The following is a 14,215-nucleotide window of genomic DNA, read 5'->3' as shown; positions in this document are numbered from 1 at the left end:
CTTTGTATTGATTCAGCAAACCCAGACAGAGAGCTAAGGTCAAATTGATGTGCTTTCAAAATAAAAGTCTTACAAGCGTAAACTAAACTACAACAGCAGCAGGTGACACAGCAGTCACTGCAGTCTTTGCATTTATTAAGCGGTTGTACCACTTAATGAATTTGACTTTTGTACATTTTTTATTCATGCAACTAACTAATTAGTTACAGTAAAGTTCTTGAAAGTCACACTTTTAAAATCCAGAGAAGACTGAAGCATCCCAATGCATGCAAACAAGCTCTGATACACACACAAGAAAAACAAACTTCCAGTAGACTTAATTTGCAGTTTTTCTTGAGTATATATTAGAGTTTGGTTGGATGCATGTAAATGCCTCAGTCTTTGTTGCATTTCCCTCGTTTGGTGTTTTTTATAATGGTGATGATGAGCGCTGCGTAACCATTTGGGCTAAAAGCCACTATTCTTGTGTAACATCATAATTTATGTTAACCAGATAATTCCCTGCCCCTTAGGTCCTCAAGGTTTATGCATTTTCACCCTGAAAAAGAACATTTTCATCATAATAATGGATTATAGAATAAAGGTGATCACTAAGAACAACTTTTTATCGATTGTGCAGTCTCACACAATTAGATGACAGAAATTATTTGAGCCTAACAATGCCAATAAGTAGCCCATAACTTTGTATTTATTAGCATAAATATTGAGTCATACATTTACACATATTTAAATGGCATATTTAAAAATGGCAATCATAAAACAGTCTGCTCTGAGTCCATATTTATGTAACCCAAGACTAACACATAACTTAAGCAAAAGAAAAAGGAGGGGTGGGGTGTTACAACAATAAATTTCACCATTTCCAAGATTTTTTAAACATTAATCCAAGCCTGTGTGCAACTTTTCAAGCATAACTCTTTGGGTAAAATGATCTATGGTTTGTTTTGGGTTTTTTTTTTGTTTTGTTTTTTTGTTTTGTTTTTTAACAAACCGTGGTTCATTTAATGTATTGCACTTTTATTTTGAAGTAGTGGCGTTCTGCTGTGACGTCACTTCCATAACAGAGCTGTGCAGCGTCTATAGTCTCCCTCCTGAAATTCAGGGATTTCAACTCCGCTGCATCCTTCAAACGTTGTCCCGCAAAGAAGTGCGTAGTTTTACCAAGTGAGAAGCACGGCCGTGTGAATGTTGTGCACACTTTGGGTAAGCTTCATCCTGTTTGCGGTCTCCTTTTTGACGTCGCTTTGCCGTTGAAGCAGCTGTTTGTAACGACTTCACATCGCCATGTTTAGGTGGAAAGTAGTAAATGCAAACCCTCGATTAGGTTTTTCTTCCGCTGGACCACTTTTGGCACTGCTGTTCATCGTTTCCGTGTTAAATACATGGATGGCATCCTTTTAGTAATAATAATAATTGGACTGTGTTTTTTTTTTTTTCCAGAGAGCTCAGTGAATTATTGTGAAGCACTTCAGTGTTCAGAAGCATTTGGTGCAGTCAAAATAATCGCCATCTGCTGGTCAAAATGCTTTGTTTGGAAAGGACTGTCCAAAAGGTTTCACTTTTATTCGGTAAAGCTGTTTTAACTAATTATTGTTGAATTTACTCATTTTTTTTAAAGAGTCTATCTTTTTGTTTAAGTGCCGTGGTAGATTGACAAAAAAATACCCCCAGTTTGACTTTTGTCACAAGGAACAGCTGGTTTGTTTTTCTCCTGGTTAACGGCCCCACTTTCACTGAAGTGTAACTCACAAACACATGTCAACAGTGTTTGTGAGATGGTGTCTAACAGGGCTGCATGTGTTTATCGTTCTTTAAGCAAGAGCTGAAGAATCAATACATTTATTATTTTACAAATAAGCTTTTCATTTTTCATGCAGGGCTACAGTGTATCCACACGGTCTCTTTGCTACTTGGATGACAGCAAAGGGACCAGAGCAGGGACCAGACATGCTGGATATGCTGATGTTGGGCAGAGTAAGTAGCCAGCTTAAGGACACTGAGGTTTCACACACAAATCATCCTCTTTTTCTCTGAATTTGTTCATACAGTACAAACGAATTTAGAAGTGACTTAGACTGCAATAGCAGTAAACAGATATCTTCAAGCTTAACGATACTAAAAGTATACGATCTTTCATACGCAGTTTTTAAAAAAATTTAATTTAATGATGATAACGATTAGAAACTAAAATATTCAAAACAAAAACATCTAAAATGTTGTAGGTTTTTGCATTACTTTTTACTTTCTTTTCGTCAACACAAAAAACAGACAAAACAGGAAAAAAAAGAAGTTTCTGATATATCCTGCAAAATAATATATGCACAGCTTCCACTTGGAAACTGCACCTTGACAAAATGTGTTTTGTTGTGTTCTGACTCATTAACATGCACATTAGTATAGCACAATTGGCTGGTGTGCATATTTCATAGTTTTGCTGCACCTAGCTCAAGGTAAAAAACATTTCTACCATTTGCTTTTGGTATTCCAGCCGATTACAGTAGCTTGTCAAGAAATGAAACATGCACCAGAGATGAAAAGCTCTCAAACTAATAAGGCTGTGAACACTTGGACTGGTTCTTATGTAGCAGATTTCTACTTGAGGAATTAAAGCACTTAATATAACCTCATTCACACCCAACCATTTAAGCACTTTTTTTTCTACACCTAAGTGCTTTTTATCTAACATTTACACTAGGGATGTGCGCAACTAGTTGAGTAGCTGACTAATCGTTGCTGTTGTCACTAGTCGGTGCCAGATTTACTAGTCGTTTAATCTAATTGTTAAAATTTTAATTGATGCCCAGTGCTAGTAAATTATTGTGTCCTAAATGTTATGCAGCCATCTGCCACCAGATGGCACATCGTTGTTGAGAAACACCATAAATATGATAATCTAGGCATCATCTGTTTGTTAAAACTATTAGAATGAAATCGCGGATACAAGCATCAGAAATTAGCTTTGTCTGATGGGCGCTCCCTTAGTCATAGGGTGAGGAGTTGAGTCATTCGAGAGGGCTTTCACACGTCAATTGCCTACTCCTCCACATCGAAAAGAGACGGCTAAAGCTCCTGGGTGCCCCTCCTGGGTGCTGCTGGGCACATCCTACCAGGAGGTTTGTTTCTTGGTTTTAGACTAGTCAGTTAAATTAACTTTTTTCTTCGTTTAATTAACTAAGAATTGAGTCGCCTACATCCTATTTCACACACACTCATACTCTCACATGTGAATGTGAGAGTGAATGAATAGTGGAATTGTAAAGCGCTTTGAGTGTCTAGAAAAGCGCTATATAAATGCAATCCATTATTATTATTATTATTATACCCTGATTAGGGCTGCCACGATTAGTCGACTAGTCACGATTACGTCGACTATCAAAATCGTCGACGACTGATTTAATAGTCGACGCGTCGTTTGAAGCTTTGTAAGATCACAAAAGACGCAGGAATCAGTAGTATGATTTAAGAGTGTAATAACGGACTGAAACAGAAGATGGCAGCACTGCATGTACAAGGATGCCAGCTGCCATTAAACACCGAAGAAGAAGAAGTAGCTCTGTCCCAGAATTCACAGCGCAGCCCAGCTAAATTTCCAACAATGGCGGCAGCTAGTTAGTTTTAATATTACTCTTATTATTCTTTCTGGGTCACAAAATAAACGTTTAACATATTTTCAGGCGAGAATGTAGCTGTGTAAACCTCAAATATCTGGTCAGTTTATCAAGACACCACATATTTTCAAAAGCGCTCCGACGTTTTCGGAGACATCTGTTATCCACTTGCTCGATAGCTAGCCGGGGGCAAGGCTCACTAGAGCCCGTGAGAACACCGGACTCCCGGCAAATCGTTTTCAAACCCACCGCCTCTTTCTCTACTCAGGTTAAACATATATAAGTCACTTAGATAACTTAAAAATGTTATTGTTTGGCTTTTTTTAGTATTTTTATTTGTTCCTGAGTAAATCGGTTTGGCTGAGATTACAGTTATAGTTTTACACAGCTGAATAAACATCAAGCAGACAACTGATTGTCAGAAGTGTGAGATGCTTGAGAATATACTCCGGCGTCCAGTTATATTTTAGATAGCAAGGAGTTTATTAAACTTCACCGAAACAATTTGCAAATTTCATTAAAATTTAATAAACTATCATCTTGTCTTTATTTTTACTTAGCACATACCTGAAACACTTAAAGCTGTAAGCTAATGATAGTTATATAAGAGCAGACGCATGCTGGTGCAATAAGCTGTACGTTTTACGTCCAATGGATGCATGATCTGATTAGTCGACTAATCGCAAAAATAATCGGTGACTAGTCAACTATCAAAATAATCGTTTGTGGCAGCCCTAACCCTGATGAATGGATCAGACAGCAACTTGAGGTTTAGTATCTTGCCCAAGAATAGTTAGGCAATTAGACTGGAGATTGGAGCAGGCAGGGATTGAACCATCAAGGTTATGATTGGTCTACAGCCACCACAATGTACAATGAAGTCATGGAAATATTCAAAAAGTCTGCATGCAGGAATTCTTATTTAATAGGTTTGTTTTGCCTTAAGAGTACATGCAATGTCATTTCTGAGTGCAAAAAACTCCACTGCATTGCTTATTTGATGTTATCAAATACCCAAGAGTTATAGAAAAAAATAACCTCGAGTTGCTGCTTGAACTTAATAAATAAAACTTAATGAAAATCTCTAAAAATTGTGGATTGCATCATAACAACTTTGCTTATTTGTAAATTTATTTATTTATTTATTGGTTTGCAAAAGCAAAATGAAAATCTTCACGCTTAAAAGCATGAATAATGATATTAAAACATAATTACATTACTTCATGATATTAAAAAAATTGGGGGCTGCTTTCGGGAATTATTTTGTGACCGTAACTGGGGTTGGGCAAGTGGCTAAAGCCATTATTACTGAATTTCTAGGTAATAATTCAAGATCAGAATCCTCAGTTTGCCGACCAATTTAGTTTAAGGTATGTGATCATGTTATGAATGGTTGCTCCCCTGAACTCAGTCCCTATTAACAAATAGGGCAAAGCCTCGGACAACAATTGGTTACAAGTGTCTGTCCCACTTTGGCCGTCTCAGGATGGCCTCTTACTGTTATCATAACCAGTAAGAGTCCAAAAGTCCGAACTGCACTGGTATAAATTGGATAATATAATTAAAATGTAGAATTTCACAAATAAATAATATAGCACAAATAAATATTCTTAGCTCAGGGTCAAGTCTCAAAACAGCAGCCCTATGTCCAGTATGAGAACAGATAATATGCTCAAAGGTAAAGGTAAAAGATGGAAAAAAAATTAAGAAATATCTAGGGAAGCTGGCAACATGAGCATGTTTGTTTCACATGTGGACCAGTGCCAAAGTTAATGGAGCTCTGATTCAATAGGACTACTGTTAACATACTATCGATACGTGCCTTTTTTTTTTTGTCCTGCACACTGTTGAACACTGTGGCTTGCAGTGTACTGAGCTAGCTGTAGTCTTACAGTATGTCTGTGCCCCGGTATCAAAACCCAAAGCTTATAAAATTATAATGGAGTGGGTAGAATAAAGTGCACTGTTGTTTTTTCTCGGCTGTTATAGTGTGAAAATTGGTACATTTAGACCGAGTTAATGAGTTATGGTTCATATATAATGTATACTATTTTTGTTTCCACACAGGAATAGGGGACGCAAAGATACGAAAATGGAACTGAAGATGGAGGACACCAACCCAAATAGACTGAAGGACAGCAAAAGGATGGATGCCAACACTGTCTGGCAATGGCGGATTATGCACGTAAAAAAATACTCAAGAAGCCCCGAACCATTCCATTACAGCAATAAAATTGGATTAGATTTTAATGTTGGATCCACGGCACAGAAACTGGATTTACAATTACTGACAAACGGGGTCATGCTTGAAATCTGTGACTTTGCTAAAATGGTTACAAAGGGTAAAAGCCACTTTATCATGAACATTCTGGAGAACAATTTTGATCTTGGTTTGGAAAATGAGCAACAACGGATTCATTTTAGAGCTCAGATTTCACACAAGCTCAAGGACCTGATGAGGAGGCCTCCTAAAGAAAAACTTGACATTGCTGCTCTTTTTGGTTCTTCTTTTGTACCAGTGTGGGCCAGAAGCATCAAAAAAGAACCAAATGCAGGAACAGATTGTCAGTATTTCAGTTTCCAGGTGAAGAAAGAAGATAATGGTACACATACAAGCAAAATTCCTTGTTCACAAACATCTGAAAAAAAGATTGACCGACTACATGCTGATGTCAGCGATGATGAAGAGGAAATTGAGTGCTTAGGGGCGCAGTTAAAAGAAGAAATCAGAGGAGATGTTCTCCCCTTTTCATACCCTTACTGTGAAGAAATTGGTTTGCGCTTTGAAAGTGGTGCAAAACAAAGCCTTGATCCAGGTTTATTGACAAATGGTATGATGGTAGAACTGGTAGACTTTACTAGAGTACTGATTGCATCCTACAGCTCTATTATTCTCAGTGTCCTAAAGCATAATTTTGAACTTGACCTTCAAAATCAACAGGACAAAAAGCAAGTTTTGTTCAGCGTGTCCCAACTGTTGAAAAGGAGAAAAAAACTTAAGACCACTGGTACTAAAATAAGTCCACATTTTAAGAATGAGCTGTTTTCCTTTGAGACAAATCCCTTTAAAAGAGCTCCAGCACAGCTGACTATGGAAGAACTTTTATACGAGAGCTTGAAGAAAAGAAGAAAGTATAATTCAAAAGCAAATATGCAAAATGAATGTGACATGGAAGAAGAGACAATGGAAACGGAAAGTAACATGTGGAAGCTGCGTGCTAACCGTGTGAAACAAATCCTGTTGGTACTAGACAAAGAGTACTGTACATTCTTCAGGCCCAATAAAGCAAATTTGGAATTCAATATTGGGTTTGGGCCCAAGAAAAACTTGAGTGGTGACTATCTGACCAATTCTGTTCTGTATAAAGTTGCTCGATTTGCCTTGGCAGTGAATTCATCCCAGCAGGAATTCATCATGGAGATTCTTGAGAAGAACTTTGACTTAGGCCTGAAGAACAAATCTTATAAACCTGCCTTTGCATGTGAACTCATGAGTAGAATAAGACAGCTTCAGAAATGCGAGGATCCGGTCAAATTCTCTAAAGAAGTTTTTGAACTTCCTCGTCCTGTTCTGTCATTCAGAATGACATCTCAGAGAATGGACATTGTTGGCCCAGACCTCAGCAGCAGATCGAATGTGAAGGAATCTGATATCGCTCCTTCAAATTCTCCTGACTCACAAGCTGAAACTAAACTAAGTCCAAATGTTGTAACTACAACTGAGTTACCAGTCCATCTACATGAAACTGAACCCAAGCCACATACTGAAACCAAACCTGAAATAAAGTCAGAGAAAAATGTCCATCCTTATCACTTCTGCAAGGAGATTGGTCTGAAACTTCATGTCAGCTGCAGTCAACAAAAACACAAACTTGACATCAGCAAACTGACCAAAGGAGCAATGATGGAAGTAACAAACTTTGCTGAAAAGTTGTGTGGAACATTTGAGCAGATTTGCCTGGACGTTCTCAGACACAACTTTGAGCTTGATTTGCAAAGTGTCGATTCTGAACTTGCAAGAAATATCCTTGGACACATTCCGGCTGCAAATGAGGAAAGAAATCTTGTGACCCGTGTAACCCATGGGAAATCGAAGCACCCGAAAAGAGATTACCCAATTCTCCCGACACTGAATTGCCAGAATAACCCAAATACAGAAGCGTGTAGAGCTGATTCTGCTGAGGAAAATATACACAAAGATGTAAGCAGTACCACTGACACTGAACAACAAGATGACCTCAACTCAGCGCTGTGGAAATTGAGGCGTATTCAAATTCAGCACATCCTCTCAGTACCTCATGGAGAACACTGCCCACTTTATTCTTACTCTAGATGTAAGAAATTGGGCATCGACTTTAATGTAGGATCTGGAGTAAAACTAAATCTTGACCCAAAGTTACTTACCAATGGCATCATGGTTGAAGTTAACACGTTTGCCGAAGCAATGTTGTCATCTACAAAAGATTTCATCACAGCGATCCTGGAGTACAACTTTGATCTAAATTTGAACAGCGAGGCAAGTCGCAATGCCTTTGGAAAGAAGCTTATGCGAAACTCTGGAGCAATGAAGACAAAGAAACTAGCTGCATCTCAGAAGAAAATACTTTTTCAACTGCCTGACTCAAAATCTGTAGATGAATATACTCCATATTGCCCCAAATGTTATCAAGATAGAATTAAGCGTCATCAAGATAAATCGCAGTCCGGTCGCGTCCCTGAGCAGCCCCAAACTGGGTCAGATGTTTGTGCTGATGCAAAGGCAGAAAGTACTCAAAATGATCGAACCTCTATTTCTGCAGCAACAAGAAAGACTATAATGAGCTGTTACCCCTCATGCAGGAAAATGGGTTTAAGACTGCGCGTGAGTAAAGCACACCGTAAACGTAAACTCGAAACACGTGCTTTGACCTGGGGTGTTATGTGTGAGGTTTATTCTTTTGCCAGGAAACTGAGTGGAACAAAGCATAAACTTGTCAATGATATTCTTGAGCACAACTTCAACTTGGACAAACAGACTCTAGACCTCAATCCTTCAATGTTGTTCTGTAGAGTACAGCCACGAGAAGGAGAGCATGCCTGGTTCAATGATGTTTTTGTTATTCAGGCACCTCGCAAATGTCCTGTTATTGGGGTTAAAAGGGAAGGACAATCCAGCACGCAGACAAATGAATGGAAGGAAACGATCAGAAAAAGACAGCTGGACATGCAGGCAAAGAAGAAACGGGCCATGGTGGCAAGTGATTATGCCATGGATAATGTAGGAAAGATTGGATTTGATGAAATGGGTTTGAGTCTAGACGAAACAGTAGGAGGGGACTATTGCTACATGTGTCCTATAGAAGCAGACACACTCACAGATTCAGAAAACAGCGGGAATGAGGATGACATAGAAAACCCCAAATCATCTCGCCTCTCTGCTCCTTTCCATACCACCACCGATAGTTCCTTCAGTTCAGCAGTTGTAGACACAGATATGGACCCGCCATCTCCAAGTCAGCCAGATGAAAGTGGGCTGCTAGAATATGAAGAGGAGGAAGAGATTCCAACGGATGTGCCAAATGAATTTGACATGAAAGAAGAGGAAATGGAAATGGAGAGTAACATGTGGAAGCTGCGTACTCACCGTGTGAAACAAATCCTCCTAGTCCTAGACAAAGAGTACTGTCCATTCTTCAGGCCCAAGAAAGTTAACCTAGAATTCAATATTGGGTTTAGGCCCAAGAAAAATTTGAGTGCTGACTGTCTGACCAATTCTGTTCTGTATAAAGTTGCTCGGTTTGCCTTGGCAATGAGTTCATCCCAGCAGGAATTCATCATGGAGATTCTTGAGAAGAACTTTGCGTTAGACCTAGAGAGCAAAAGCCACAGATACACCATTGCATGTGAACTGATGAATAAAATAAGGCAGCTTCAGGAATGTGAAGATCCAGTCAAATTCTCAAAAGAGGTATTTAAACTCCCTGATTCCTGCATGAACAGCAGCATATCAAGATTGGATGAGTCTGATGGTGAACCCTCACACCCCCCTGATTCAGATGGTGAAACTAAACCAGATCCACATGTGTCAACTATACCAGGTTTACCAGCTGGTCCACCTAAAACAGTATCCGAGGAAAGTGTGAACCTGTATCCCTTCTCCAAGGAGATTGGTCTGAAGTTGCATGTAAGCTGCAGTCAACAGAAAAACAAACTTGATGTCAACAAACTGACCAAAGGAGCAATGATGGAAGTGACAAACTTTGCTAAAAAGTTGTGTGGGACATTTGAGCAGATTTGTCTGGACGTTCTCAGACACAACTTTGAGCTTGATTTGCAAAACGTCAATTCTGAACTTGCAAGACATGTTCTTGCACAAATTCCTGTTGCAAATGATCATAGAAATGTGGCAACCTGGGTAGCCCAAGCAAAGCAAAAGAACACACGAAGAGATTATCCAATAGTCATGAAACTGAATTGCCAATACAAGCCAGATGCAGAAATATGTAATGCTGCATCTACTCGAGCAGTCAAGCACCAAAATGTAAGCAATTCCACTGACAAGCAACAAAATGACCTAAATTCAGTTCTGTGGAGATTGCGGATCAATCAGATTCAACGCATCTTCTCAGTGCCTCATGGAGAACATTGCCCACTGTATTCTTACTCCAGGTGTAAGAAATTGGACATGGATTTTAATGTCGGATTTGGAGTAAAGCAAAATCTGGACCCAAAGTTATTGACCAACGGTGTCATGGTAGAAGTTAACACATTTGCCGAAGCAATGCTGTCATCCACAAAAGATTTCATCATGGAGATCCTGGAGTATAACTTTGATCTAAATTTGAACAGTGAGCTATTTCACATTGCCTTCGCAGAGCAGCTCATGCAAACCATTACAACACTGAAGTCAAAAAAATTCAGCCTGCCTCAAAAGAAAAAGCTTTTTAAACTCCCTCAGTCAGTTTTCATAGAGGAATATACTCCAGATTGCCCCAAATGTCATCAAGATAAAAATGGCAAGCTTGTCCAGGATGAATCTTACTCTGGTAATGTGCTTCACCAGCCTCTTGCCGTGACCAGTGTCATCTCTACTAATGCAAGCAGCACGGTAAAAAAGCCTCCAGATGATCAAACCTCTTCTTCTTCTGCATCAGTAGAAACAATATTGAACACTTACCCTCTCTGCAAGAAAATAGGTTTAAGCCTATGTGTGGACAAAGCTCACCCAAAACGTAAACTCGACACATGTGTTTTGACATGGGAGGTCATGTGCGAGGTGTATTCTTTTGCCAGGAAACTGTGTGGGACAAAGCACAAGCTTGTCAATGATGTTCTTGAGCACAACTTCAGCTTGGACAAGCAGAGTCTAGACATGAATCCTTCAGTGCAGTTCTACAGAGTGAATCCACATGATGGAGAGCCCGCCTGGTTCAGCGAAGTTTTTATTATTCAGCCACCTCGCACATTTCAAGTCATTGAGAGTACAGAGGAAGAGCTACCCACTGTGCAGAGAAATGAATGGAAGGAAACGGTTCGAAAAAGGCAACTGGAAATGCAAGCAAAGAAGGAAAGAGCCATGCTGTTAAGTAATACTCTGAGTGCTGTGACATTAACAAAGAATAAGCAGAAAAATCTCTATCCTATTTGCAAGAAAATAGGTCTGGACCTTGATGTTTCATCAAAATCAGCGGACAAAAAAAAGCTGAACTTGAAGTTACTGACATCATCGGTGCTGTTGGAAATACAGAAATTTGCAGCAACGAAAAGGAACCAGTATTTCCCGGCTATTTTGTTTGACATCCTAGACTATAACTTTGAGATTAGCTCACAGCATCACAGGCGCTGGGAATTTTCAATCGCTGCTGCAACCAAATTCCATTCGATGATCAGACAGTACCGAAATACTGGAATAGAAAAGATCTTCAAGTTACCATTTCTGTCTGGACCCAAATTCCCACAGAGCTCAACACAAAATCTGCAAAATGATAAAAGTGCTCATAGAGTGGATGGAAACCAATGTGTGCAGCCAGCAACATACCATGCAATCCAAATGCAGCCAGTGACAATAATGCAGATGAATGTTAACCCTATGAACATCCCTACGATTACCTCAATTTTTACACCTATGATTACCTCTGTAATCAACCCTATGGTTACCCCTGTGATTAACCCAACAATTACCCCAATTTTTACACCTGCAGTTACCACCATTAATACCCCTACGATTGCCCCCATGAGCACCTCTACACTTACCCCCATGAATACCCCTACGATTACCTCCATCAGTACCACCACAACTGTAGGTTGTGACGGTTTTCTTCCAGGAAACCTCCAAATTAAAGAGGAGGAAGATGATCCACGTTATGGCAATATGCCATCACTGGATGTTGAAACAAACTATCACCAAGGTAATGATGATGTCAGAACTGACTCAAACACTGAGGCTGCCAAGAATTTAGTCCCAGGTCATCCTGCAGGATCCCTTGGGCATACCGCATGTCCAACCTCTGAAAGCAATAATGGAAGCAAGTCATCACAGCCCTCTGATGGATGTGTGCAAACTGCATCTTTAAGTAGTGAGACTGTCATAAAAACAGAGTCGGACACTGAGGGATACATGGATTACTACATGGTAACTGTAGGTCAGGACACTGAGATAAAAGAGGAGCAGGAACATGTGCCAGCTGGAAGTGCAGAAAGTGAAGTGGATATTAAACAGGAATGTGAGTGTTAATGGAAAAAAATGTCTTTTGTATAGACCACTAAGTTTGAATAATGTTGCCTTAATTTCTGTGAAAAGCTTTCTGTTGTTGATGGAGAAGGAGAGTTGAATCTTTTTTTCTTTTCTTTTTTTAAGCAGTCTCAATCTATACAAATATAATAGAGCTATGGGTTAAAAGCCTGAAAAGATGGCTCATATTGACCAAAAGGTTTCAGGGCAAATGTCTGCAGCATGCAGTTCTCATGGAACCACATGTGTTATTTCCCTTCTGTAGCAGCCTTTTAGTACTCCAATGTATAACAAAGAATTTGGATGTTGAACTTCATAGATGTTTACTTTTTTTTTTCCTTTTCTTTTTTCTTTTTATCCATTGAGGTATCCTGGACTGTTTGTAAAATGTTTATCATTCTATGTTGTTCTCATTTTCTTGCTTTTTGTTTTATATATTTTACTCTTTTTTTTTTTTTTTTTTTACATATGTATGTATTTCACTTTATAAATGAGCAAAAATAGGAATATGTCATTAATGTGTAAATATGTTTATACATAAATTGTTCAGATAATTTTCCAGAATGGCAACAATAATGTAAATTACTAAAACTGAAGCTGCAACACAAATAGATGTATGTATTCATATTTGAGGTAATATACACATTGATAGCTCACTCTATGTACATTTTGTATAAAGTTTTGAAAGCTCGAACCTATCATATTGTCATGGTGTGTTTTATTTATATGTGTGTGTAAATATTACAGTGGCGAACACATTTATTAGCTTGTTAACCAGTGTAAGGTGCTGGTGATTAATACTTGTATTCCCGACCCAAAAAAATAGTCTTGGTGTTTAAATGTTATGCTCGATCAGTTTTTTACTGAAGTCCAGTGTGCCTAATTAACAACAATATAATAATAATATTATTATAATAAATAATATTAATAATAATATTTACTTTTAAACAAGTTTTTGTCAGGTTTCCTAAATATTTGTGTTTTCTTGTGTATGTGTCTAACCAACTTGCTAAGTATTGCATATTTAATTGTAGCTGAAATTTTCATATTAGAGCCTTAAAGATGAGACTTGGTGTATGATTTTGATGTAATGCCAAAATTGGGCTGTTGGTGGTGCTCAATACTAACATAATTTACTCCTTTTGGGGACCTTATTTACTCTACAAACCATATAACCATTAAAAGAAAAGTGAGCAAAATACTTTTTCTACATAGGGATTTAAAAAACGGTTCTCTAAAATAAAAAATGTACAAAGACAAATCACTAAATTGTCTGTTGGGGTGCCACTCTGTTGTGATTTTGTACAAGTTTGTTGTAGATTTTGATTATTACTAATATAAGTGGTGGAACATCCAACATACAGGTGACAAATGAAAGAAAAAAGTGATTTGTGAGCAAGACACAAATGTCTACTGCAAGACTAAATCAGGTTGGAAGACTGGTATAGATAACAACTTTAAGGCTCATGTGCAGCCTTGTGACCTATTACAGATTAATGTGAAGTGGAGCTGCATAAAAATTCGAATGTAATCTTTTGTTGGATAATGGTTTAGTAAAGGGGGGGGAAGTATTTAGACATTTTACTTAAGTAAAGGTTATAACGTATATAAAAATATAAACCAAGAGCAGAAAACTGTATAACATAGGCATACTTAAATTTTCCCTTCAAAATTCCCTGATTCTGGGACTCTATTGGAGGGATGCTCATCATTGTTAATGTCATTGTGATTATAAATGCAGAAAGGCACAGTCAGATTTTGATCTACCATGTATTGCAATCTGGGAAGAATCTGATTGGTAACGGGTTAATTTGTCAGTTTGAAAATGATCCCAAACACACTCCCAATGCAATAAAAGCAAATGTGAATAGAAAAACACACAATAGAACAGAATCAA

General features: G+C 38.3%; 1 protein-coding gene across 2 annotated transcripts; it reads left to right on the top strand.

Annotated features, from left to right (window-relative positions):
• The first annotated feature begins 1,055 nt into the window (after positions 1–1,055).
• On the top strand, positions 1,056–13,016 carry LOC120433232. Of its 2 annotated transcripts, XM_039599154.1 has the most exons (4): positions 1,056–1,203; positions 1,441–1,568; positions 1,878–1,974; positions 5,676–13,016. In XM_039599154.1, exon 4 carries the CDS (start codon positions 5,701–5,703, stop codon positions 12,319–12,321), a length of 6,621 nt encoding a protein of 2,206 aa, XP_039455088.1. In that variant the 5' UTR covers positions 1,056–1,203; positions 1,441–1,568; positions 1,878–1,974; positions 5,676–5,700; the 3' UTR covers positions 12,322–13,016. The 2 variants fall into 2 exon arrangements, with proteins under 2 accessions (XP_039455088.1, XP_039455087.1); XM_039599153.1 differs by lacking the exon at positions 1,441–1,568.
• The last annotated feature ends 1,199 nt before the right edge of the window (positions 13,017–14,215 follow it).

The sequence above is a fragment of the Oreochromis aureus genome, linkage group 15, assembly GCF_013358895.1.
Source record: "Oreochromis aureus strain Israel breed Guangdong linkage group 15, ZZ_aureus, whole genome shotgun sequence".
In the NCBI taxonomy this organism is placed as follows: Eukaryota; Metazoa; Chordata; class Actinopteri; order Cichliformes; family Cichlidae; genus Oreochromis; species Oreochromis aureus.
Note: the sequence above shows the minus strand (reverse complement) of the source record. Positions and strands in the feature narration are given on the sequence as shown.

Excerpts from the sequence above, each read along its gene's own strand:
- LOC120433232 (XM_039599153.1), top strand. The coding sequence starts at position 5,701 with ATGGAACTGAAGATGGAGGACACCAACCCAAATAGACTGAAGGACAGC.